Raw genomic sequence first — 23301 nt, forward strand, 5'->3', positions numbered from 1 at the left:
GGCGCGCGGCCCCTTTAAGGCCCCCCCCGCCTCGCGCTCTCGCCACTGTTGGCGGCACAAAGCTTCCCGCGAACGTGACGTCAGCGCCCGCGTCCCCTTTCCCCCGCCCCCTCCCTCTCCCTCTCCCGCGCGCTCCCCGCACCTCCCTCCCTCCCTTCCCCCTCCCTCCCCACGCGATCCCGCGCCGCGCCGCCCGCCGATTGGACGAGGCGGCGGCGTCGCGAGAGCGACGCGGCGGCGTCGCGGCCTCCTATTGGCCGGGCGGCCGCGGGGGGCGGGGTCGCGGCGCCCCGCCCCCCGGGTGTGCGCGAGGCGGCGGCGCGTGGCAGCGGCGCGGCGGGGCCCGCTCCGGGCGGAGGGCGCGGGGCGGGGGGGCGGAGGCGGCGGCGGCCCCGGCCCGGCCATGACCGACTTCAAGCTGGGCATCGTGCGGCTCGGCCGGGTGGCCGGCAAGGTGCGAGCCCGGCCGCGGCCTGCGGGCACCGGGAGGGGGCGGGGGGCGGGAGCGGGGACCGGGATCGGGATCGGGACCGGCCGCGGGGGGAGGGCGCCGGGAGCGGGGCCGGCGAGGACCGGGAGGGACCGGGAGGGACCGGGCACGGCGGCGGCGGTGGCCGCGGGAGGGGCGGGGAGGCCGGGCCCGGCGGCCTGGCTGAGGGCGGGCTGTGTGTTGCAGACCAAGTACACGCTGATCGACGAGCAGGACATCCCGCTGGTGGAGAGCTACTCCTTCGAGGTGAGCACCGGGCACGGGTGGCTCCCGGGTCCCCCCCGCTGTCCCCCCGACCCCCCGTATTCCCCCCCGGTGTCCCCCCGAGCCCCCCCCCGGCCGGTCCCGCTGGCAGCCCCGGTTGCAGCCTTTTGTCGCCCCCAGCCCGCTCCCCGCGCACCTTTCCCGAAGCCCTCGCTGCCCTGCCGAAACCGGGAGGTTTCCCTCTCCCGTAGCTCTGGGTGGGGAGCGTCTCCTGGGGTAACGCGTGGTGGGACCGGGGAACTTTTTCTGATGTCTGTAGACAGGGGGAAGCGTCCTCTGCTGAGATTTAGCGAGGGAAAGGGCTCATGACTGCGAAGCCCCCCCGAAACCACGGCCCTGATGGGGCAGGACGCACCCCGTGCTCAGCGCCCGGTGCTCAGCAGCCCAAGTGCTATGGCAGCGCCGCTGCCAGAAACCACCGAGCTCACCCGTTCCTCCCCGGGGGTGATTCACTGCCAGCATGTATCACCGCAACGAGTGCGCTAACGGGGTCTGGTCCTTAGCACGGCTCAGCCCGCGAGCGTTAGCACTAGCACGAGGAAGGAGGGCAGGACCACTGCTTGCACCAGCAACCCCTAACGAGGTTGGTGTAGGGCAGCGCCAGGCACGAAGCTGTGGCGGTTTGCTGGTGTGGAGGACGGATGACGGCCCCACGGGCTCGCCACTAAGTTCCCGCTGGTCTTAGCCCAAGCGGGACTCCTGCTGTGCAGAGCCTCCGTCCTGCCCTTCCCTTTACGTCTTCACAAACCGCAGTAGCAGAGGTTTGTTTCTGCTGGAGGTCCAAAACAGCTGGGATTCCATGGCGGTCCAGTGATCTGTAGGAGACGAGTGTGAAATGTTGGGTCCTTCCCTTATCCCTGTCCCAAAAGAGCCCGTGCTCCTCTGCTTGGCATTGGATGTTCTCACAGCCTTTCCCTTTTCTCTAGGCTCGCATGGAGGTAGATGCTGATGGAAATGGTGCTAAAATATTTGCTTATGCATTTGACAAAAACCGTGGAAGGGGATCTGGCCGCCTGCTGCATGAGCTGCTTTGGTGGGTATCGTGAGGAGAGCCGACCACGGGGTGCAGCTTGCTGCCCCTGTCGTGTATGTGGGGTCTTTCTCTGCTTTTGGTATTTCAAGTCTTCTCAGGAGGCTTGCAGCTGCTCTCTGTTAGAACCAAGCGCAGTGGGTGCTGTTAGATCTTGATATAGTCTTGTTGAGGCTCTGTAAAAACAGTATTCCCAGGGAAAACAGTTACAGGTGAGTATTATTCAGAGGGATCCTTGCTTAGACCTGAGAAATGCTTCACTTGGAGGCGGACAGGAGACTGGCTCCATTTAAATTAACAGGCGGAGACCTATCTTCTGGGCTTCTTTTGTCCTGTGATAAGCAGGTAAGTCCGGGAAGTGACAGGCCACTGGAGAGAGGGAACCTCCGATAAACTAAAGCTTTAGGGATTTTTGTTAGTTTTTCTGTTTCCTGTCAGCTGCTGTGTCTTATTTCCCATGTTCCAAGAGTCATTGCTTGAAATCCTTTGTAGCTGCCGTTGAGATTGAGAGGCCAACTGTCATCTAGTGAGCTGTTACGTTGCACTAAGTGTGTTCTTCGTGGCTTTGTAGAAAAGACGGGATATGCTGAAGAGAACTGTTATTTGTCTTAAAAAGTCTTTTTTGAGAAAATAAGCATGCTTTCTATTAAGTTCTGTAAACTACAACTAGAAGTCACAGTGCCCAAGATTTAGCTGTGCTTTCCTCGTTGTTCCAGGTTATTTCTTCCTGGACTTAGTCCCTGTACAAGAGGGAGGGAGTCGGGAAGAATGTCGGGGACTATTATTATTATTTTTAATCTGCTCATTAAATAAGGATTTTAACCTGCATCTGTTAATGTTTAATCTTGTTGTACACATAACTTTGGTGAAAATTACTAGGAAGTTGGCTACAGTATGCGGGATAAATCAGACAGTCAGCTTCTGCTAACTGTGAACCTCATACAGTAATAATTGCAGTCTGCAAGTAGCACTAACAGTACCTGAAAATTATTCCAGCTGACTGTTGCAGGCTGTGTAGGTGATGACAGTCCAGCAGTTTGCTTATTACACAGCCCAGTCATTGCCTCTTCTGGTTAGTTTTACCTACATTAGGAAATAAACCTAACGTATTCAGTTAGGTAATTAAAATTATGTGCGTGCTTCAGCATATGCTGGTGTTAAAAAACGGGGATTTTGTGCAGTAGGGATTTCTAGTAAGTCACAGAGGCAGGGTGTAACTGTCGTGCAAGCAGATCTGCAGGTCTGAAGCTGCCAAGTCAGACTCGTACACTAGGAAATACTGAGTATTTCAACTGTTTCTGTAAAGTCAGTTTGATCCCTTTGAGGATGTACGATTTGCTGTGATCTTTAATTACAAGGTAACGCAAGGCAGCTTAGTATTCCTTGTATCTTTAGAAAGCCTTTTGGCTACAGGTGCTGTGTAGTTACCGGCCCTCCTAAACAGAACAAAACCGAACAGTGTGTGTACTTACCTGTGCTGGGGGCTGTTCTGAAAACAAACCTGAAGTGTTTTAGAGGAAGGTCCTTCCCTTTGTGAGCTGGAGCAGTGATCAAGGTTTTGGAGGCCTCCAAAAGGCGGGAGAGATGGGCAGTAGTGGTGCGCTCTGCTGGTGCCAGCCTCGCTTTCTGGGTAAAGTAAAAGCAAAGAAACTGAGTTACTGCAGGTAGAGAGTTTAACTGTGTAACTTAAGTGTTCCCCCCCACCAATCCCATGTGTGTCCCATGTTCACTGCCCCCCCTCAAAAAAATGTGCTTGCTCTGCAAGCCTGATTCTGTCCTTTGGCTTAAGATACAGTGAGTGTGCATGTGTTGGATACTGTTGCAAGTAAAGCTGTTTTCTTTATTTCAGTTTAGTTAAGCAGCTGTTACTGTTCATGTAGTAAGACCTCCACATTTGGAAGCTTGTTGCTACCAAAGCTGCAGTGGTGATGGGGACTTTCACCCACTCTTCCCCCAAAGCTCTCCTGCCAACCCATGCAGAGTGACCTGCAGTATGAGATGGGATCTCTGAAATACACCCATATTTGCTACAAATATTCTTTCAGGAAGAACTTTCTGCAGCCTCTCTTGTGCTTGTTTTCAGGGTGCGCTTTCAGCCCTTCTGAAGCACGATTTGAATGTGTCTGGCTGGGTACCTGCAGAGTTGGCCTGTCGCCTTCTTGCCCTGCTGCCTGGTTAGCGATCCTAGCTTGCCATCTTTTGGCTGGGTGTAGTAATGTTCCCTGGGGAATGGAAGTGTTAGGAGATTAGTCAGACATATCACTAGCTGTGTGCCCAAAAAAATCCAAGCCTTTATATATATATATATATGTATATGTGTGTGTGTGTGTGTACTTACAGTTATAGCGCCTGAAACCTCCACAGTTAGGGCTCCCATTGACTCAAGTTGCTGTTGCCTGTGCTTGGCACTTCTGTTACAGGCCTCAGCTCTCCAGTTAGCAAGGGGGAAGAAGAACTGCAGTGTACGGTTAATTCTCTGAAAAGTTTTGCTTTAAGTGGCTTTTCTGATATCCTGTAGGCACTTGAGTGTGCTGGGGAGGCAGAAGCTGTGGCCCTGGCAGAGGTGGCTGCCTGATGAACCCATCTTCTGTGTTCCCATCCACAAGGGGGAAGGCAGGGTTCTTCCATCGGCCTGTCCTGCACTGCACATTTCTGGTTAACTTCTGAGATAGTCCATGCTGCACGCTTGTGAAGCACAGTTTGAGGGAGAGGAGTGACACATGCTTGTGCATCCAGAGGTTGCTCAATTACGCACAGAGAAAAGGGACTGTCCTGAATTTGCTAGTGCTAATTCTGGCATCTCAGTCAAGTGCTATTGGGCTAACGCTTTTCCTGGTCGTCGGCAAGGCCAGTTTCTGCTTTCCCTTTGAGACTTTTGCCACTTGAGGTAGTAGAAGAACTGACAGCGATGTAGATGTGGATTTATACAAAGAGGAAGACAGGCTCTACTTGTGGATCTTACTGGTATTTACTTTGGGGGTGGGGGGGGTCATGGGTGCAGATGCAGACTTTGGAGGAGCAGGGATAGGCACATGGTGTACTGGTGTCCCTGACAGTCTCTTGTAACCCTCTCCTTCCCCAACTCGGACCTTTCTTAAACTCTTGTTATCCAATCCATTTCAAAAAAGTTTCTGAACTTGGTCTTGGTCTCCCCACTTCCTTCTTCCAGTTTGCTCTTTCTCTGTGCTAGTCTCTTCCTCCCAGATTTCTCATTTGTATCTATCCCGTCTCTTGTTGGCGCTCTGTCCTAGTCTTGGTCTAACGAACATTAACTCCTTCCCCGTCTCTGTATCCGATCAGTGGTTACCTTCATCTGTCTGAGTTGGTGTGCTTTCGTGCTTCTTACTTCGAGCTTTCGGGGCTTCTGATTTCCTTTGCCAGATCCTCCTGTAGCATTCGACAACTCAAAAGTAGCTCTCCCTCCTCTAGGGCCTTTCAGCAGACTCCATTCCACAGTGTGCACTTTTTTTTTCCTAAATGAAGGATTTTATTCCTTCTAACTTCAAATAGGAGAGCTCCTCCTGGTTTATGGAGTCCTGAAAGGCTCCCTGACAGGTGGCTGCATACTCTGCCCTCGTGCTGGACTGCTAATACAAGAAAAATAGTCTTGCCTACAAGCTAGAGTGCTTTTTCCCTCTTCTGCTGCCTAATGCTAGAACTTTGTAAAGGAAAAATATACAATTCACCCAGGTTAAATTCCTTATGTCTTAAAAATTGAATGAGCCCTTTGAACTGAAACGTTCAGTAAGCACTGAGCTGGAAGCAGCATCCGAATTAGGCTTGGGTAAAGTTGTCAGTGGCTGTTGGAGCGGTCTCCTCGAAGGAAATGCTGGGTAACCTTCAGAGAGTGCTGGCAGTTTGACATTACCCTTCTTGATAGCCGCTGGTTATGTTCTCGTTGTGCTGTAAAGTTAGTTGTGGCGTAGCAGATGTACCAGGGCACAATTTCTGTGCAAACCTTGTATTTGGATGGGGATCCCCACAAGAAGCAGTATGGAGGCTGGCCTAAGCACGAGAGCATTTGACAGTGGACTTGAAACTTAAATAGGGAAAGGAGAGCTGAGAAGTAGGTGGATTGGGAAATGACATCTGTTACAAGGCAGTAGGGAAAAATTGGTATGACTTAATGTGCAGCTGTCCTGCTTTGGTTTGGGTACGTTTCAGTAGATGTCTCCTGGTCAATTGTGGATTCATTGCAGGCTTTCTGTGTGTTGTGCATAATTAGTCTGAAGAACAAACGTTTGCCTACCCACTGGTGAAGCCCCTGTCCTGTTGCTTAAGAGACATCCTTAGTAAATAAAAAACTGACTCACACCTGTGCCAAACTTGCATGTAAACGTCTGACAGAAAATCCTATTAAAATAATAAAACTATTAGCTCCTTTCAAGTCTGCGCTGTTGAAATAAGTACGTAGGTGCTGTTGCATAAACTTGAATGGTAGTTTCTGGAACTTTTGTTGCAATGTTCTTACAATTAAAATATACCATGATTGTCTTGACAGAATCAACTCATTTATAATGGAAATAATCTCCTGGAACAAATCTCGTTCTTGTGGGAGCTGATACATTTGAAATAGCCACTGCAGTCTGTTGACAACCTGAGTTTTACTGTTCCTATTTCAGTGACACCAGGCAGCAGACTAGAAGGCAGCATGTCTTGTGGAATTGGTATCATTCTTTACTTTTGGTTGTGGAGTCTTTTTCGTCACTGAGCTTCAAGCTGGTTTTGTTTCCTCCAGGGAGAGACACCGGGGAGGCATTGCTCCAGGATTTCAGGTGGTACATCTGAACTCAGTGACCGTGGACAACCGCCTAGACAATCTGCGCCTAGTTCCTTGGGGGTGGAAACCCAAAGCTGAAGATATCTCTAGTAAACAAAGGTATGTCAATATTTGGCAGGGGGATACCATCAAAAAATAATAATAAAAAATAAATTATTTTGCCTCTTTCATGTAGCGGTGTTCATCTTGGCAGAGGCTCTTTGTTTGACCTTGGACTGCTTATGCATCACTGTCTCAGCGTTCTTACTGGGGACCAGAGTTAATGCTGACCATGCTAGCTATGAAGAGATAATCTAACCCCATGGTGTTATGTGGAGGTCCTGCTCTGCCAGATGTCACCACAGTAAAATAGTAAACCTGCATTCCCTTCTGCTTGAGTGGTGGCATTTGGGCATGCTGAATTCAGTCTGCAGTTTTTACTGGCTTGTATGTCTCATCCTCAGGCACTGACATTCTAACGCAGCCTGTAAAAACCAGCAGCTGCAAAATGCTTATACTTGGAATAGTTTAGTTAGGTTAAAACTTAAATGAGTTCCTTGGAACAGCTTCTGTCAACGTTCGCTGTAGGTTGTGAGAACTTCCTACGTGTTGCACTGCGCTGATGTTACTCACAGTGCATTAAACTAATGGTAGGGTGGGTTTGTTTCACCTGTGGTGATATAACCCAGCTATGTTCTTTTTTGGTGAGAGGCCCAGACCATACTAGAAACTTCTGTACTGTACTAGAAGCTTCTCTTGAAACACCTGCGGTGCCCGTAAGAGCTTGTTACAATGCTTTTAAGAATATGTAGTGAATGGTACTGAATAGCAGTGATGCTATCCTCAGGTGGTTCTGGGGGTTCAAGAGCACAGAACAGACCTAGAGCCATTTACCCAGAAACAATGTTGCTTGATACAAATTTCTTGGTGTAAGTTTCATGAGATACTTTTAAATATTTTTTTTAGGTTAGAGTAACCCTCAAAGGATTTGTGTTAACTATACCTACTCTGTTAATGAAATTGGAATTATTTTCCCCGTATGCTTATTATGAATGTATGGACTGAATGTGGACTTGCTTTTTTTTTAAAGGGAACAAAGTCTGTATTGGCTGGCAATCCAACAGCTTCCTACAGATCCTATAGAAGAGCAATTTCCTGTACTGAATGTAACACGATATTACAACGCTAATGGGGATGTTGTGGAGGAGGAAGAGAACTCATGCACATATTATGAATGTCACTACCCCCCATGCACAATGATTGAAAAACAGGTGTGTTCAAAAATGTTGGAAGTAAGCATGTAGTGGCTCAGGCTACCTCGTGCATCCAGGGGCTTATTCCTTAAAATATAAAGCTTTGTGTAGTCCATTGAGTTGCTAAAGGCAATAATTCTCTTTAGGTCAGGTTTTCTTTGGCATGAATCTTTTCTGGTATGATTAAGGTTCTTACAAGTTCTTCATGAATATGCAATAAAGAAGTACTTTATCAAGGCTTTGTGGAGGAAAGATGAGACTTTAATGGTCAGTTTGAGAGAACGTTGTTTGGAACTGGAACAAGAAATGACCTAGCGATTTACTGGGAGGAGTATAATTGCTGCAATGTGTATGAAAAGACAGGTGGAAGCGTTCCAGGTCTCTAGTGACCTGGAACTTGAAGGAGCTGTATGAGGCTCCTTTCTCATATGAGGAGAAAGCATTGTAAGGCTTTGGGCAGTAGTAGAATCAAAAAAAAAAAAACAAAACAAAAAAAAACCAAACCCACCACCCATGCTTGACTCTTCATAAGAAGAGGATGAAGTTGCATGGCATTTATTCAGTGGGAGGAAAGCTAGTTCTGCTACTTTTCTGGAGGTAGATGAGATGAAGCATCATAAGGTCTTGTTCAAGGCTTGTACAGAATGAGATGTCTGAGGGCTGTACCTCTGTCAGACACACATCCTTATCTATGTATAAGAAGGGCTTTGCTTTTGTGATAATGATTTTGGCCTGCTCAGCATTTGTTGAGTGCTCAGTTAGGCTCACTAACACTGTGTTGTTTTTCCTAGTTACGTGAATTCAACATTTGTGGCCGATGCCAGGTAGCAAGGTACTGTGGGTCACAATGCCAGCAGAAGGACTGGCCTGCTCACAAGAAACACTGTCGGGAGAAGAAGCGGACCTTCCAGCAAGAGCTCGGACCGGAGCGATGACCGGGTGGCACAGGCCTCTTAGCAGCAGGATTCCTTCTCAAAGGCATTGGACTCTTGCTTTTGCACAGTAATGACAGACTGCTTATTGAAGCCAGAGGCACTGAAGAAGAAAATCCCTGTGATGCTTGAGCAGAACAGCTGACTGGACTAAGCCGGCTCTGACTGGTGCTGTGGAAAGGGATTGGGTCTACCCTTCCAGTATTATATTCTCAAGCAAAAAGACTACTGTGGAGGCTCCAGGCAGGAAGCTTCTCATTATTTATATGTTAATACGTTTGTAAACTCATGTACAGTTTTTGTTAGAAACTCTTGATAGGACTCATTAACTGTAATGTGCAGATGACAACACATTGTTGGCCTAAAAGTTTTAAAAAAAGTCATGTAGCAAAAGCTTTTCCTCCCATGTGGCTAGAAGTATCTGTGGCTGTGCCAAGGCCAGGAGGCAGGCTCCAACATCAGCACTTGCTCTGGAGAACTCTGCATGGAAGCTATATTTAAAAAAAAAAAAAAAAAAAAAGGCAAAGTAAAGGTTGGAATGAATCACTGTCTACTCTCTAGTTTTCTCCTGTTCCCTTCCAGTTGCTTTCAGAGCGCAGTCACACTTGAATGTTGCAGATACCTACTCAGTAGGAACCAGCGCACCAGAAACTGGAACACGGTGTAGGGACCATCTGGGATCCCCGCATGCAGGCAAGCTGTAGCGTGCCGCTTCCGTCGGAGAAGGGTGCTGCAGATCGTGCTGTAAGCGGCCGGTATTTTTAGAAAGCTGAATTGGCTTTCTTGTTACAAAACCTTTGTATATAGAGTAGCTGTAGGGGAGCTCAGGTTGTCAGCTGTGTGTGGATGTGGTTGCCTTTGTGGCTTCCCTGTAAGCATAGCAAATAGTGATGTGCAGATATGCTTAAATGATCTAATATTTGGTGATTTGAGTTATTTATTTGTTTTTAAAGAGATACCATCAAACCAAGAATCACTTTGATTTTTTTATGAAGTAATAAGTAAAATAATATGGGAGGAAGATTTGAGTTGCAGAGTACATGCCTGTTTTTCTTTACAGATGTTTTGTCGTGTATAATCTGATTTCTTTTCTCGTTTTTCCTTAAGGAGTGTCAAGTGATTTTCCTGAAGAACTAAGTGGATAAGTTAGTACCAGGTGTTAGTCTTGCTTTGGAGTTGGAAGAATGTGAGCTGCTGAGTTCTTAATGCAGAGCATTTCTCCGAATACTTATTGAAATAAGTGTTCAAAAATTTTTTTTGTGAAAGCTGATAAATTTGTTTTCCAATTGAGATTCACTTTGCCACTTCGTGTCGCAATGCTGGTCTTGCTTGTGTGCCATTTGTTAGACAACCAGACTGCTGTGGACTTGCATTATTATGTTTCTAATATCTGCACAGGAAGCTCTTAATTATGAGTATTTGGGTGGGTTTTTGTACTTTGCCTTTAAGCATCTTAGTAAATAACCTCTGAAGTTCCTTGCTGGCAGTTCACTTGGTAGATACCTTGTAAGGTTGCAACTGTTGATTCCTGGTTATACCGTAACTTTTCTGTTTAGGCAGCGTAAAACGCCCCAAAGTATGAAGAAGTTGAGCAGGACCTAATCAAACTTTTCTATAGCAGATGATTTTTTTAAGGAAACATTCAATTAGTTAAATGAACTGTACAGTTTTTAAATATAAAAAGGGACAAAAGGAATAGGTTGTTTTTATTCAGGGTAATCCTCTGAAAAGGGCATTGACTCTTGCCTTTCTAACAAGCTGGTATTTGACATGCCAGTTTTTCATTGTACTGGCAGTAATTATGATTAGCAAAATGAAGTGCGGTCTTGGAGCATTTAAACACTTCTGCAGCACCGAGCAGGGAAAATGGCCACGGTTTGTTGTAAGTGGAGAAACAAAAGGCAAACACTGGATGAAGTCTTGATGAGGCAAAGTGTAAATTTCTCTTGAGCAGCAGATGAAGGAAGGGTGAGACTCGTGCTAAGGAGCGCAAAAATAGGGTGGTGGGTGGGTGCTTGGGGCAATCCTGATCCTGGTGCATGGGGGAGGGAACGTGGTCACTGGGTTAGGTCTGTCAGACCATCAACCAGGTAATGAGTTGCCTGGATGAAACAGTACTGCCTGAGCACCCAGGAAGGCTGGATGAGATAACAGAGGTACTAAACTGAGTGCAGCCATTGACTCCAAACCTGCCTTGTGCCAGAGGAGGGAAGTGGCTACAGGGATTTTGACCTCTATAAGCTATGATGCCTGGCAAGTTGTTTGAGGATCTGATGATTGGTGTGGTCTTTAGGAGACAGAAGGCTGTGGTCCAGGTGCACACAGTCCTTTGCCACCAGCCGTGTTGCCTGCTATTCACAGGCCCTTGTGAATGCATGTGGCATCTTGTGCAGCTCATCCATGGCTGGCAGGTCTCCTGCTGGTGGGTCGCCCTGGTCTCCCTCAAGTCCCAGGAAAGGGTGAGTGTCTCTGGCAGCCAGCTCCAGGACCCTTGGGCTCTGGGGCCCTTTAAGATTAGAGTCCAAAGAAAGATTTTTGTCACAGTTGTAAAGTGGCAAATCCAGCACGTGTCAAGAGCCTGCAGAGTTGCTGATAACAGCAACATAACGGTGTACACATGTGTAAGCACACCAAGAAATGTTGATACTTCCCACCGCAGGTATTCTTCGTATCTAGGTAGGGTGGTACTGCCTATCTGTCCCAAACACTCAAAAGTCACAATTCAGACTGATAGAAATGACACCTGGCTTAAGGAACACAGAGTCTGAAATAATGTATTGCAGGCACAGTGTTCACCTTCTGATATTTGAGCCTTTAATACACCCATGGGGTTATACTTTTAAGTTTTCCTCTGTGGTGATGACATATTTTTAAATGAAACTGGCAAAGGAAAAAGGGCAGTTCAAAGAATTAACTACGCACAGGTGGCATGGAAATGGTGTAAGACATTGCCTTGGGGCTGGGAACAAATGTTTACCACCTATCAAAACAGGATTGAGAGAGGACAAGAGGAGGCTGGTGTGATTAAACAACAGAGCATGGGATGCTCTTAGAGCAAGAAGAAATCCTTTATAAACTGAGCTTGTGTCCAAGTGCAGAAGATGGGAAGAATAACATTTGGCAGGTTAAATGTGGAGAAAAAAATAACACAAAGGAAAATGGAACTTGAAGAATGTTCAAATTATAAAACACACAAGTAATTTTGAAACATCAAGAGCAGGGAGACTGCCCGAGTCAGACATGATGCACAGTAAAGGGAAGGTCTGGCCTGAAGATCCAGCAGGCAAAAACAAGTGAATTGTTTACAGGTGTGTTCACTGTGTAAGAGCTGAGGGAATTCACACAGGAATGCTTCCATATGGGGAGCTCATCAGAGAATCTGCTTAAAACTGAAGTGCTTTTCAGAGAGATTGAAGTTCAGATGAAATGAGCAGTAGCGAGTTGCCAGGACCAGACAATGCCACCTACGAGCTCTAAAGGAACTCAAGGATGGATAAGCTGAGCTACCAGCTGGGATGTGCAACCTTGTCCGTGGTACCAGTCACATGTGTGATAACAGCTTCTGAGATGAGTTTTGGGGCAGGTGAGGCAAAATACAGCTGGAAAGTGCAGCACTTTCCCTTAGCAAATTCACGGATGCTACAATGCAGCATCAATGGCTAAATACTGGGGAGGAATCAGCACAGCTTTGTACAGGCAAGTCCTGCTCCAAAAGCCTCTTTGAATTACTTTAAGGACATCAACAAGCAGGGGATAAAGAGGATTTGGCTGCCGTGCTTGGGCTCCCCAACTGTGCTTGACCATCAACCTTGCTCAAGGCACTTAAAGGAAGAAAAGAAGGAAAGGGGGAGGGTCCTCGCATGGGCAAACAGTGGGTTAAAAGACAGGAAAGAAAGAGTTAAAGGGATTTTTTTTTTTCTTTCTGAAGTTAATAGTTTATGCTCAATATATTAGAAAATAATTGTGAAAAAGTAATGAATCAGGAAGGTGATAACATCTACTCACAAGGTTCTTCAGGGTAATAGCAATACTAGAGGCTGAGTGAAGAACTGTGGAAAGACCTTATGAGGTCGACTGGTAGACAGACAAAATCTGGCATCAATAAAAGTGTTGCTTTTGGGGAAGCACTGCAGGATGAGCCGAGTGCTTTGGGCGTGAGCCCTTTGGCTGGTGGAACAGGCCCACAGGGACATCTGTTGGGCGAAGAACCCAGCGGGGTGGTGTGTGGGGTGGTGTGCGGCCGTGTCTCAGGACCGTAGGGACATGGGAGAGGCTCAGAGGATGAGGGGATCCAGCCGGGGCCTGCAGCAGTTGAGGAACATCCGAGCAGAGACGGGCAAAAGGGGAGAGGATGAAGGTCCTGAGGGGCGCTGGAGCGGCCGAGAGGACGAAGCGGGATAGCGCCGGCTTCCCCTCGGCGTTAGGGACGAGAGCCCTTCGCACACGGCCCTCGGAGCCCTGCCTCGGGCCGCGCCGTGCTGGGAGCCCCGCGGGCGCAGAAGGAGCCCGGGGCCGCTCTCGGCGCCCCTCGGAGGGCGGCGGGGCCCGGGGCTCCCCTCCCGGGGCCGGTCCCGCCCCGCTGACCGGGAAGCAGACGGGCGGCGGATCCTCCCCGTCCCGCTCCGCTCCGCCCCGCCGCGGCGCGGAGGAGCGCGGCTGCCGGGGCCGGCCGGGCGCAGCATGCGGGCGGCCTGAGATGGCGGCGCCGTGCCGGACGAGGACGCTGCAGGTGGTGGACACGGAGTTCAGCGCCGACGCCGTGGAGTGGTGCCCGGTGGAGGGCTGGCACAGCATCCTGGCCTGCGGCACCTACCACCTCCGCCCGCCCGCCGCGGTGAGCCCGCCGGGGGGTTGGGGGGGGGGCACCCGCCTCAGCCGGGCCCCGCTCGGGCTCGGGGGGCCGCGGGGAGCGGGCGCCGTGCGGGGAGCAGGGGCCCGGCGGCGCTCCGTGGTCCTCAGGAGGGGGCTTCAAAACGGGAGCCCTGTGCCGTGCTCTTCTTCCCAGCGGTCCTGGTGCGGGGAGGTGTGAAGGAGGTAGAGGTGCCGCTAAGCCCGGTTCTTTCTTCCTAATTGTTGGCGTAGAGTGATTCCAGAGGAAGCAATGAGGCCTGCGACCGGACAGGGCGCCTCTACCTGTACCACTACAACGAGGAGCAGCCTTACATCCCGCTGACCGAAATCCAAAGGATAGACACCGCCGCCATCCTAGATATCAAGTGGTAAGGCTGGCCCGGCAAGGCTTGGAGCTCACAGCAGCTGGAGACCACAGCGGGGTCTGCTGCTTTGGGGTCCCTTTCTGGCCATTGGTATGGCAGTAAAGTTCACGTTTATTAGTTAAACTGTCCCTGACTTCTCGGAGGAAAGCAGTTCACTTCAGTGAGCAAAGACTCTGCTCGTTTCTTTGTTAAATTCTTTAGATTGCTTATGAGCAGCTTGTCAGTGACTTTGGATGTCGTTTGTCTATATAATGATATATCTTAGATTTCCCGCATATGTATAATATTTTCCCCCTGATGCAGGCTTGTGGGAACTTTGAGCCGCAGATTTTCTTCATGAAATTTTTTGATCAAGTACCGCTTTCTGCATCCTGGAATAAATATTATGACTCTGCTATCTTGCTTAAACTCAAGACAGATGTACATTCAAGACTTGTTGAACTGTTGCATCTTTTAGGTGCCATGTTCCAGTTGCAGAACATCCCATGGTTGGCATTGCAAACTCAACAGGGGCCGTGGAATTCTGCCACCTGACTGGAAGTGAGGTAGGTGGCTGTAACGCCTGCTGATGCTCAACCTGTTTTTAACTCAGATTTAATACAGCTCTAGATTTATTAGCAATGCTCAGGGACTTTGCAGGGAAGGTATATGGTTTTCAGGGCTTTCTCAGTGGACTTAGTTTTGTTGTTGTTGTTGTTTGTTTTTTAATGCTTCTTTTGTCTTCTGCTAACATTTCTCATAAATGCCACAAACTTGTTCGTGGCACCAAGAAAGACTGGCCGGGCTCTACCACGTGCAGGGTGTGGGAGGTGAAGGCATGGGGAGAGCAACAGCAGAACTTGGAAACTGTTACCAGTTAGTCCATCTTTACCCTCCAGCAGGGAAAGCAGAAGGTGCAAAGTTGTTAAAAGCTGGGAAGAGTTTTGGAGAAGGGTTTTTCTGAGTTGGTGGGAAAAGGGACTAATTGAGAGAGCCATTCCCACAGAGTGAAGAAAGGGAAAACCAGTCTGTAAGGGAATTCAGCAGCCAGATAATCAGTTCTGAACTTCATCGCTCACCAAGAGGAAGCAAAATTTAAGGGGGATTTGGTGGGATGTGGAAAGCAAAGGGGTGGGCGTGCTGTGTATGCATAATGTTTGTCCTTTAGCTAGTGATGAGCAATTGTACATTGCTTCGGGACATTTCATCTCATCCGTTGTGTGGGACCCTAATGTGCTTCTCTGTCTCTGGAAGACACCCGCTGTACGTGCAGGCAGCACACATGTTATGTACTTGCTGTCTTCTCAGTCTTAACCACTTCCTTTTCTTTCCAGTAGAAGAACAGCTGCATGTTGGAGCCATGCTTCAGGGTCGATCTTGGTGCACGGCGTCTGGCCTTGTCCTTAGACTGGTCCACGGGACGAGAGCAATGGTGAGGATGGGAAATGGAGGCTGCTGTCAAGGTTTTTTTGTGTGTGACAGTTCACAGATACAAGCTGAGGCTTTAGTTGAATGAAACTGGTGTCTTTTTTTGTGGAAGTGGCTTAAGGCATTCTTGCAGCCAACTGCATTCCTTTACCTTCTCTAGAAGTTACTGTTTCCAGAGCAAGGGTAACAAAGGAACAAGAAAGTATACTGTGGCAACTGTAACAAGAGCAGAGCCTAATCAAACCACAAATCTGGGGTTGTGCAATGGTGAAAGGCTGCAGGTGAGCCAGAGACATCTCTTTCGAAAGACCACAGTGGGATGCAACTTGATCCACTGGATCCAACTCGGTTTCTCCATCTAATCTTAGAACAGTTGAAATTTCAGTGTGAAGTTCTGCTTAAAAAGGGATAGTAAGGAAATATTCCACGTAAAAATTTTAGCTGCGGTTTCATGACAAGCAGAAGAGATTTGGTTTGGAAGTGGCTCCTTCCTCTCATACATTTGACTTCAGAAATGGCATCACTGCATTAAATAACATGAATTAGCTGTCCCATGGAAGGGGTAGGGTGTGTGTTTTCTGTAAGTTATGTGCAAAGCAAGGGGCAGTGCTTTCAGTGTAAGGCTGGAAAGCAGGGGGGCCCAGGCAGTACTGTGCTTAATGTTGAAGGGCAGGCGTTCAGTTGCTTTTGCTAATTAAAGCTGTTTATGTGCATGTGTTTTCTGTGTTGTTTAATGAATAAGTAGAATTTCCAGTTCTACTTTCTTCTTTACATCTAATCTTCCTCTTGCTTCTGCCCTTCAAGATGAATGATGTTTGCCATGATGAAAATCCCCTTTGAAGCCTGTCACTGTTGTCTGTTGAGAGACAAGTAACCCCCTCTGGAAGCTGAATGTGCAGCCTTTGCCTCTCTGTAGAACTAGTGGGAAAGCAGGGCTAGGGGGTGACCCCGTGTCTCTTGTGTGGAAATCTGGGAAATTCAATATGGTTTAGTAAGTAGTGTATGATGTAGGACTAGAAAGAAGCCCCGAGTCACCAAAATCAGTACTTGCAATTGCAGGTAACCAATCAGAAGGTACCTAGTTCACATCAGGGAATGTCCTAAAATCTGTGCACTGTGATCTGCAAAACTTTTGCTGGTGTTTTAAGTACATTGTGTCCAGAAAATGCAGCAGTAGTGTACCATGGGAAAAGAACAGGAAAGGTCAGGATCTGCTAGCGCTTTGGATGCCTCTGATGGCAGTGAAGTAAGCCTCTCATTTGTGGAGGGAAGAGACTCTCAGAGGTCCTTGTCAATCTGGTGTGGAGGGGAAAAAGTCCCTCTTCACATGGAATTAATTAATTTTAATATCAAGCACATGAGAAGTCAGGTTAAGCATGTAGGGGAAAGAAAGACCCAAGGTGTTTTTCTTTCACTCAAATGAACGTGAGCAGATTGCTCCCTCTGAGAGATCAGGGAATGGGCACCACCACCAACATAGATGATTTAAAGATGGAAAGCTGAAAATAACTGTGTAAATGCATCCGTCCCTCCACTGCAGTACCAGTTTCTCTTAATGTTCAGTTGAATCAAACATGCTATCTATCTCTACTCTGGCTGCTAATTTTTACTCTAGCAACCTCCTGGGACATCAGTTTCAGTAATTTCTAATGTTTGCTCTGTGTTCCACTGCAGTGGGTGTCCTCTGCGAGTGATCAGCAGTGATTCGGAGGGGAAGCTGAATCTGTTCTCCATAGATGAATCTGCTCCTTCTGTGCATGTCCTGAACCAGTGGGAAGCTCACAAATTTGAGGCCTGGATTGCTGCTTTCAATTACTGGAACACTGATATTGTGTATTCAGGTTTGTAAGTACTGGGAATCTCAATTAAGTTGTGTTTTAAGGGGATGCCTTGTTTAGGGATGTGTGTTCCTTGGGATTTTACTGTCCAGGATTGGGTATGCTGCTTCCATCACACCTCCTGAAAGAGCTGGGGCCTCTGCTAGAGTCAAAAAGCTTCTTGCTTGTGGGAAGAAATTGGGGTTAATTAGGAGAAACCTTGTCTTTTAAAATGTGCTTTGGCTGGCTATTGGCAAAAAAGATGGTGATGTGTTGGGGTGTGCAAGAGAGCCAGAGAGATTCTAGAGTCCAGTCTTTTTTGCTTCTAATTTTTATTTTTTATTTTTTTGCTTAGCAAAGTGAGGGTATTGTTATTACATGTCTCTTCTCTGGTGAGGGTACTGTGAGCCTCAAAGGATAGTTGGTGTGTCTGTTAAATGCTCTGATATCCTAGGGCCGAAAAGCATTAGCTCTGTGTTAACTGTTTTGCTTCTGTGCCTTGCTGTGGTCATTTGGGTGGTGTTTAGGGTACCTGTATTTCGTCTTTGTGCAGGAGGAGATGACAACCTGCTAAAAGGCTGGGACACCAGGTGCAGTCCAGAGACTCCTGTCTTCACCAGCAGGAGGTAAACAAGCTATGCCTGCAGCTGGACCCCAAAGCTGTCGTGTCCCTTCCCAAGCTATGCATGCAGAGATGAACAAGGACCGTGGAGTCTTGTTTGTGCCTCCTATGGGGCATGGAGAGAGAAATTAGATTTTTCATCAGGATAGCTTCAGGTTGAAGCTTTCTTTCCATGTCTTTCGAAACAATCGATGAATCGCTTCCAAACAGGAAGATGGTGATGGCTTCTTCGTAAAAGAAGCGTCATGATTTATGCTCTTATTTTGGGGATTTTTGTGTGTGTTAAATTTGGATATATTATTGTGGAAGTTTTTTTTTTTAAAAATATTCTCCACTGTTCAATCATTTAAAGTATTTTTTTTTCTGGTGATATATGTATTTTGCAGAGTATGATTAAAACAGTATGTACAGCTTTCCAGTGAAATTTTATATGTAGCCTTAAAACACTCTGGATTATGGAAATATTAATGTTGAGAGTAAAGTCTTCTGGGAATTGAGGTGTTTTGCTGAATTTCTGAAGAATTTCTGCTCATTCTGATGAGCAGTTTATGTTACAAATATTACTAGAAAATATTCATGCCAAGAGACTGTGTGGGTAGAAGTTTTGCTCTGGAAAAGCTGTTGGACTGTGTAGATGGAACTCTGCCTGGGCGCTTCATTGGGCTGAAATTTGAGTCCACCTTACTCTCCTTTCTTGAGACACCTTGATGCAGTAAATTGCACTCCGAATCCTTGAAGTTCAAGGAAGAACCCCTTCTCAAATCGTGTATCATTGTCTCTTCCCTCTGCTGTATGTTGCTCTTTTGCAGACATTCAATGGGTGTGTGCAGCATTCAGTGCAGTCCCCACCGGGAGAATCTTCTGGCTACTGGCAGGTAAATCCCTCCTAGCTGCTCTTCACTAGTGTGATTATCCCCCTCGGTTACCTTGAATGTGCTACTGCTTTCCAAGCTGTGGCTTCTTTAGAAATTCAGTGAGGTGAAGAGCATGTGATATTTCCTAATTTTCTTCCGAACTTGTTGCACTGAATCAGCTATGCTGCTCGTCCACATGTTAATTTGTGATGCATCTGCAGCTACGACGAGCACGTGCTGTTGTGGGACACCAGGAACATGAAGCAGCCGCTGGCAGACACCCACGTTGAAGGTGGAGTTTGGAGGCTAAAGTGGCACCCAACTTGTGATTTTGTGCTGTTAGCAGCCTGCATGCAGAGCGGATTCAAAATCCTGGACTGCCGTGGAAGCATGGGTGAGTGTTCAGTGGAAGAGAGATGCTCTTGCACTGCTCTGCCGCTCTCCTCCCCTGCCTCCAAGTTAATGGGGAAGCTCCAGCTCTGAGCCTGCTAGAAAGATCCAGATATTGTTAATAGCCTGAGACATTTATTCCAACTTAAAGTAACTCTTCCAGCTTTCCCAGACCTGCCCTCACTGTTGGCATGATAGGCTGCGCCAAGGCACTGTCATTATTCATGCGTAAATCTCTCATAACTTCTCATGGGAGCAAGGCCTGTTTGCCTTGGTGTAAAAGCACTACCTGCTGACGTGACCATTCCGGTTTGTGTTCATCTTGGTGGTTCAAAGAGGTTCTTGTGAGTATCAGGTGATGCTTTACTGTCAGCAGAAGTTACTGACCTGCTGGTGAATTGGTTATTGCCTCAGAAAGGAAGTCCTGTGCGGTCTGGTTCATCTAGAATAGCATGAATAAGCTCTCCGCATGAATCAGAAGGTATTTATGTGATTAAAAAGCTGTTTGCATTTACATTACTAATACAATCCGCATAAAATGGTTGCATTGCTGGGCTTCTTCAGGCCTTGGGCAGATCCACAGCTTCTGAAATGAGGATGACATTTCTTCTGTATAGGGAAGGGAGGAACTTGATGTCCACTTAATATCAGAGTCAAATGCTGAAAGCACCTGGGAAGAACACATCTGCAATCTATTAATAACCAGAACCTGGTCTACCAATCTTATCTGTTATATTTGTGGCTAATTGGAGATCGCTGTATGATCTGTCTTGTCTTTCTTGAGCCTGTTTAGGTATTTTGAATAATGAAGCTCTTAAACGTCATGCACATTAAACCCTCTTCTCCTGTCTGCTCACTGAACTGGGGAAAATCAAGGCTAGTGAGAGGTGGCTGAAGAACTGTCAGGAGAGCCAGTACCTTGTTCCTCCTAGGATGCTTAACTCTGTTGTCAAGAAGGCCTTAACCAGTTCTGTGGGGTAGGACAACAATTCTTGTATGACACTGGGACAGGCTCCCCAGGGCAGTCACAGCACCAAGCCTGTCGGAGCTCAACACTCTCAGACAGGGGGCGATTTTTGGGTGGTCCTGTGTGGGCCAGGAGTTGGCCTTGATGATCCTTGCGGGTCCCCTCCAACTTGGGATGTTCTGATTCTGTCACAAAGTCAGTATTAGAATGGCTTGCAAGCAGTCTGCAACAAACTGTTTCACAACTTGATTTCTGCTCATTTCATTATTATTATTATTATTTTTTTTAAAGCGGAGAACATGGAGGAATGTATCATCCTGTCATCCTACGTCTTGCACAATTCCTTGGCCTATGGGGCTGACTGGTCAAGACTCTGCCCCAGGGATTCCTTGTCTGCAGCCCAGGACTCTGCTGCTACATGCCAGTCTTCGGGGGAGCTTGTGGCAAGACCAGAGGAAGGAGACGAGAGACTGAATTTGCAGGTTCGAAACCTGAAGATAATTTACGAGTCTCCCACAGCTACTTTTGATGTAATATTGGATGAGGAGAGCGAGGGCCCTGCCTTGCCGCTCAAAGACGAGGCGCGTCCTAAGCCGTCTGGGGATCCTGACCTGGGTAGGGAGCCCGGTTTAAGGGAGAGTTCGGGCACTGACCGAGGGGGAGACCCTGAGTCAGTCGGCAGTTCTGACCCGGGAGTTAAGAGACCCAACGGGATGAGCCTGGACAGAAGCGACGATTCAGCCAGCTCTTCAGACAGTCCAAAAGAAATGAGCATTGTAGCAACCTGTTCTTTCTATGATAATATCCTACACGTCTGGAAGTGGGAAATGAGCCTGGCCACCCCTTCGGAGATGGCCAGTACTAGATCTCCACCTGAAAGAACAGCTGAAAGTTTGCATTGACAGTCCCAAGGGAAAAGGGTAGGAAAATTTCTGCACTGACAGTAACATCTAAGCTTATGCCCTTATTTCTTTTGGGTTTTTCCAGTTCTTATGGTTAAGTTTGTGAGTCTTTAGAAGTCAATACTGATGGAGTTATTTCCTGATGGTTTTATTTTCAGCACTGAGGAAAATTTTTGTTTTGAGAAGTGTGGTCGAGCACAGACACGTTTATTCAGTTTTCCCTTAATGTACTAATTCAAAGTAGTACATTCACAGCCTTCCTCTCAGAGGCTACCCGTTTGTACGTTATGTTGGAATCCCTTCAAGGCTGGTTTGCATTTGTGTGACTGAAGCCTGTTCTCCTCCTTCTAAAACAAACCGAACTTGCCTGTGCTCCTCCATGTAGCCAAACACACACGTTGCGATCAGAGGTTTCCATGCATTTCTCAAAAAAGTCCATGAGTAGAGGCTTAGATGTGCACGTAGCTTGTCGTGTGATCCGTAAACTAGCATGTTCTTTGAGAAGACACTCAAAGGCAGTCCAGATACTGACAGTGCATTGTGCTTATGGTGACACTTTGTAAAAAGAAATTCCTTTTATGGAAGGAAATCCAAACTGACTAGTGTGACAGAGAGCAGCTCAGCAACAGGAAGCTTTGTTCCAATTAGGGCCTTTCTTGTAACGATTCTGGTATATCTGCACACTCAAACTTTACATCAGACTCATCACCTGGATGCAATCTCACTCTATCACTCTCCAAGCTAAGCAGGAGCTGGCTTAGCAGAACTTGTGTAGGGAGCCCTGCTTGTGTTTTAGTGCCACACTTAACCAACCCCCTCCCCACCCTGTAGGCATCAAACTGTTGTTTGTTTTTTTTTCTCCATACTGAGACGTACATTTAGGTCCAAAGTCAAGTTCTTACAGGTTTTTTTTAAAGGTGAACAGCTTTAAAATCAAAAGCTCCAAAAAGTATAGGCAATGTTTCCTGACACTTTTTAAGTTCAAAGTACAGAAACCAAAATCTTAACAGCATTGCCCTAACTACCTCCAGGAATGGCTGCAGAATTTCTCATGGTTACTCCATTAGCTTTCTTTTTTCACTGTGAAATATCAGCAAAACACCGTTTCTGGAACACTTTCTCTGTTTTTAATTTCCTTCTAGAAACAAAAAAAAAGCTTAGACTAGGTAGGTAATTTCTAGCTTGCATGGTTTCTCTTTGAGAGTCCTAAAGAATTAGTTGCCTGGAGGGAAAGAAACACCAGCAACAACTTTCTGTAACAGTGCTGCATCTAAAACGAGGTACAGTAGATAAGAATTTTACTGCTTTGAAACTCTTTTTTCAAAGGTGAATGTGTATTTTAAAAAACTCTCAAGCGCTGTTACATTAAGATTCGTATTAGTATTGTGAACAAGAGCTTTTGTTAAAAAAACGCCCTATTTTTGGATGTTTCTAAAATAAAATCAATACAAGTGATTTACCTTTCTTGGTTGTTTTGATTTTTTAAAAAAGCCTTTCACACTTTGGTTGGATTATTGCTACGTTTATAATCACTAAACAACATAAAGCCAGTGTTGTTACAATCCACACTGATCTAAGGCAAAAGAATTTGTTACTAAGAAGAGTGATTCACTGTCTTCAGTTGTGTGTCTTATTCCAGGACAAACTCCTGCAGAACACTACCGCTGGCATCATTCCGCCACAAAAATCAGCTATTTACTCTTCCTGTTTCCCATCTTTAGCCAGTTAGTCCACCTGAGGACCTCCATCCCTGTCACGTAACAGCTCGGTTTCTTTAAGGGTGACTGGTGGCGTGCTTGTTCTTCAGAAGACTGAGTAGACAAGTATTTGGGGTTTCAGCCCTGAACGCAGTCCTGCCAAGTAGAAGCAAACACAGAATCCCTCCCCATCATCACAGCTGTATCCAACCTTGATGGTTTTGTTTTTACAAAACACTTTAAGGACTTATCTGTCAGTCTTCATTACAGACTGGATGCTCACAGAGAACATGGGTAACATGCATCTTTTCTCCAAACGTGAAAAATTTCATTTTAATTAAATTAGCTGATACTCAAGCTTTGCAGTACTTTGTATTTGGAAAGCCTCACGAAAAAAAAAAAAAAAGTACCTTTGGGCAGTGCTACAGCCCCCACACAGATCTGTTGCATAGAACCGTTTTATCAAAAACTCCAGTACTTATGCGTCAGGGGAAAAACGTTATTTCCAGCAATGTACTTAGAATTTAGCTATTTTTACTTCATAAGCAGTTCCACACAACTCTTAAGTGCTGCCTGTATATGTTTCATTTTATGAATTGTAGGGCATTGCTCTTTCAGGAATCTATGTCAAAGACAGTTCTTGAGATGTATTTCAAATTTAAGCATCTATCTTCAAAGGTCAAGCACCTGCACTGCTAAGG

At 46.9% G+C, this 23301-nt stretch overlaps 2 protein-coding genes across 2 annotated transcripts; both read left to right on the forward strand.

The window, feature by feature from the left end:
* Nucleotides 1-322: 322 nt before the first annotated feature.
* On the forward strand, nucleotides 323-10204 carry ZMYND19 (zinc finger MYND-type containing 19). Its single transcript, XM_040531826.1, has 6 exons — nucleotides 323-454; nucleotides 677-736; nucleotides 1681-1787; nucleotides 6523-6663; nucleotides 7634-7814; nucleotides 8588-10204. The coding sequence occupies exons 1-6, from the start codon at nucleotides 404-406 to the stop codon at nucleotides 8729-8731; spliced, it is 684 nt and encodes a 227-aa protein (XP_040387760.1). The 5' UTR covers nucleotides 323-403; the 3' UTR covers nucleotides 8732-10204.
* A 3108-nt stretch (nucleotides 10205-13312) lies between these two features.
* Nucleotides 13313-22362, forward strand: DPH7 (diphthamide biosynthesis 7). Its single transcript, XM_040531090.1, has 9 exons — nucleotides 13313-13562; nucleotides 13811-13947; nucleotides 14402-14489; nucleotides 15261-15355; nucleotides 17026-17192; nucleotides 17722-17794; nucleotides 18600-18665; nucleotides 18866-19038; nucleotides 20293-22362. The coding sequence occupies exons 1-9, from the start codon at nucleotides 13425-13427 to the stop codon at nucleotides 20901-20903; spliced, it is 1548 nt and encodes a 515-aa protein (XP_040387024.1). The 5' UTR covers nucleotides 13313-13424; the 3' UTR covers nucleotides 20904-22362.
* Nucleotides 22363-23301: the final 939 nt, after the last annotated feature.

The sequence above is a fragment of the Cygnus olor genome, chromosome 19 (assembly GCF_009769625.2).
Source record: "Cygnus olor isolate bCygOlo1 chromosome 19, bCygOlo1.pri.v2, whole genome shotgun sequence".
NCBI lineage: Eukaryota > Metazoa > Chordata > Aves > Anseriformes > Anatidae > Cygnus > Cygnus olor.

Coding starts and splice junctions, on each gene's coding strand:
- ZMYND19 (XM_040531826.1), top strand. CDS start 404: ATGACCGACTTCAAGCTGGGCATCGTGCGGCTCGGCCGGGTGGCCGGC. Junction 455..676: donor TCGGCCGGGTGGCCGGCAAG/GTGCGAGCCCGG, acceptor TGTGTGTTGCAG/ACCAAGTACACGCTGATCGA. Junction 1,788..6,522: donor CTGCTGCATGAGCTGCTTTG/GTGGGTATCGTG, acceptor TGTTTCCTCCAG/GGAGAGACACCGGGGAGGCA.
- DPH7 (XM_040531090.1), top strand. CDS start 13,425: ATGGCGGCGCCGTGCCGGACGAGGACGCTGCAGGTGGTGGACACGGAG. Junction 13,948..14,401: donor GCCATCCTAGATATCAAGTG/GTAAGGCTGGCC, acceptor TGCATCTTTTAG/GTGCCATGTTCCAGTTGCAG. Junction 17,193..17,721: donor CACTGATATTGTGTATTCAG/GTTTGTAAGTAC, acceptor GTCTTTGTGCAG/GAGGAGATGACAACCTGCTA.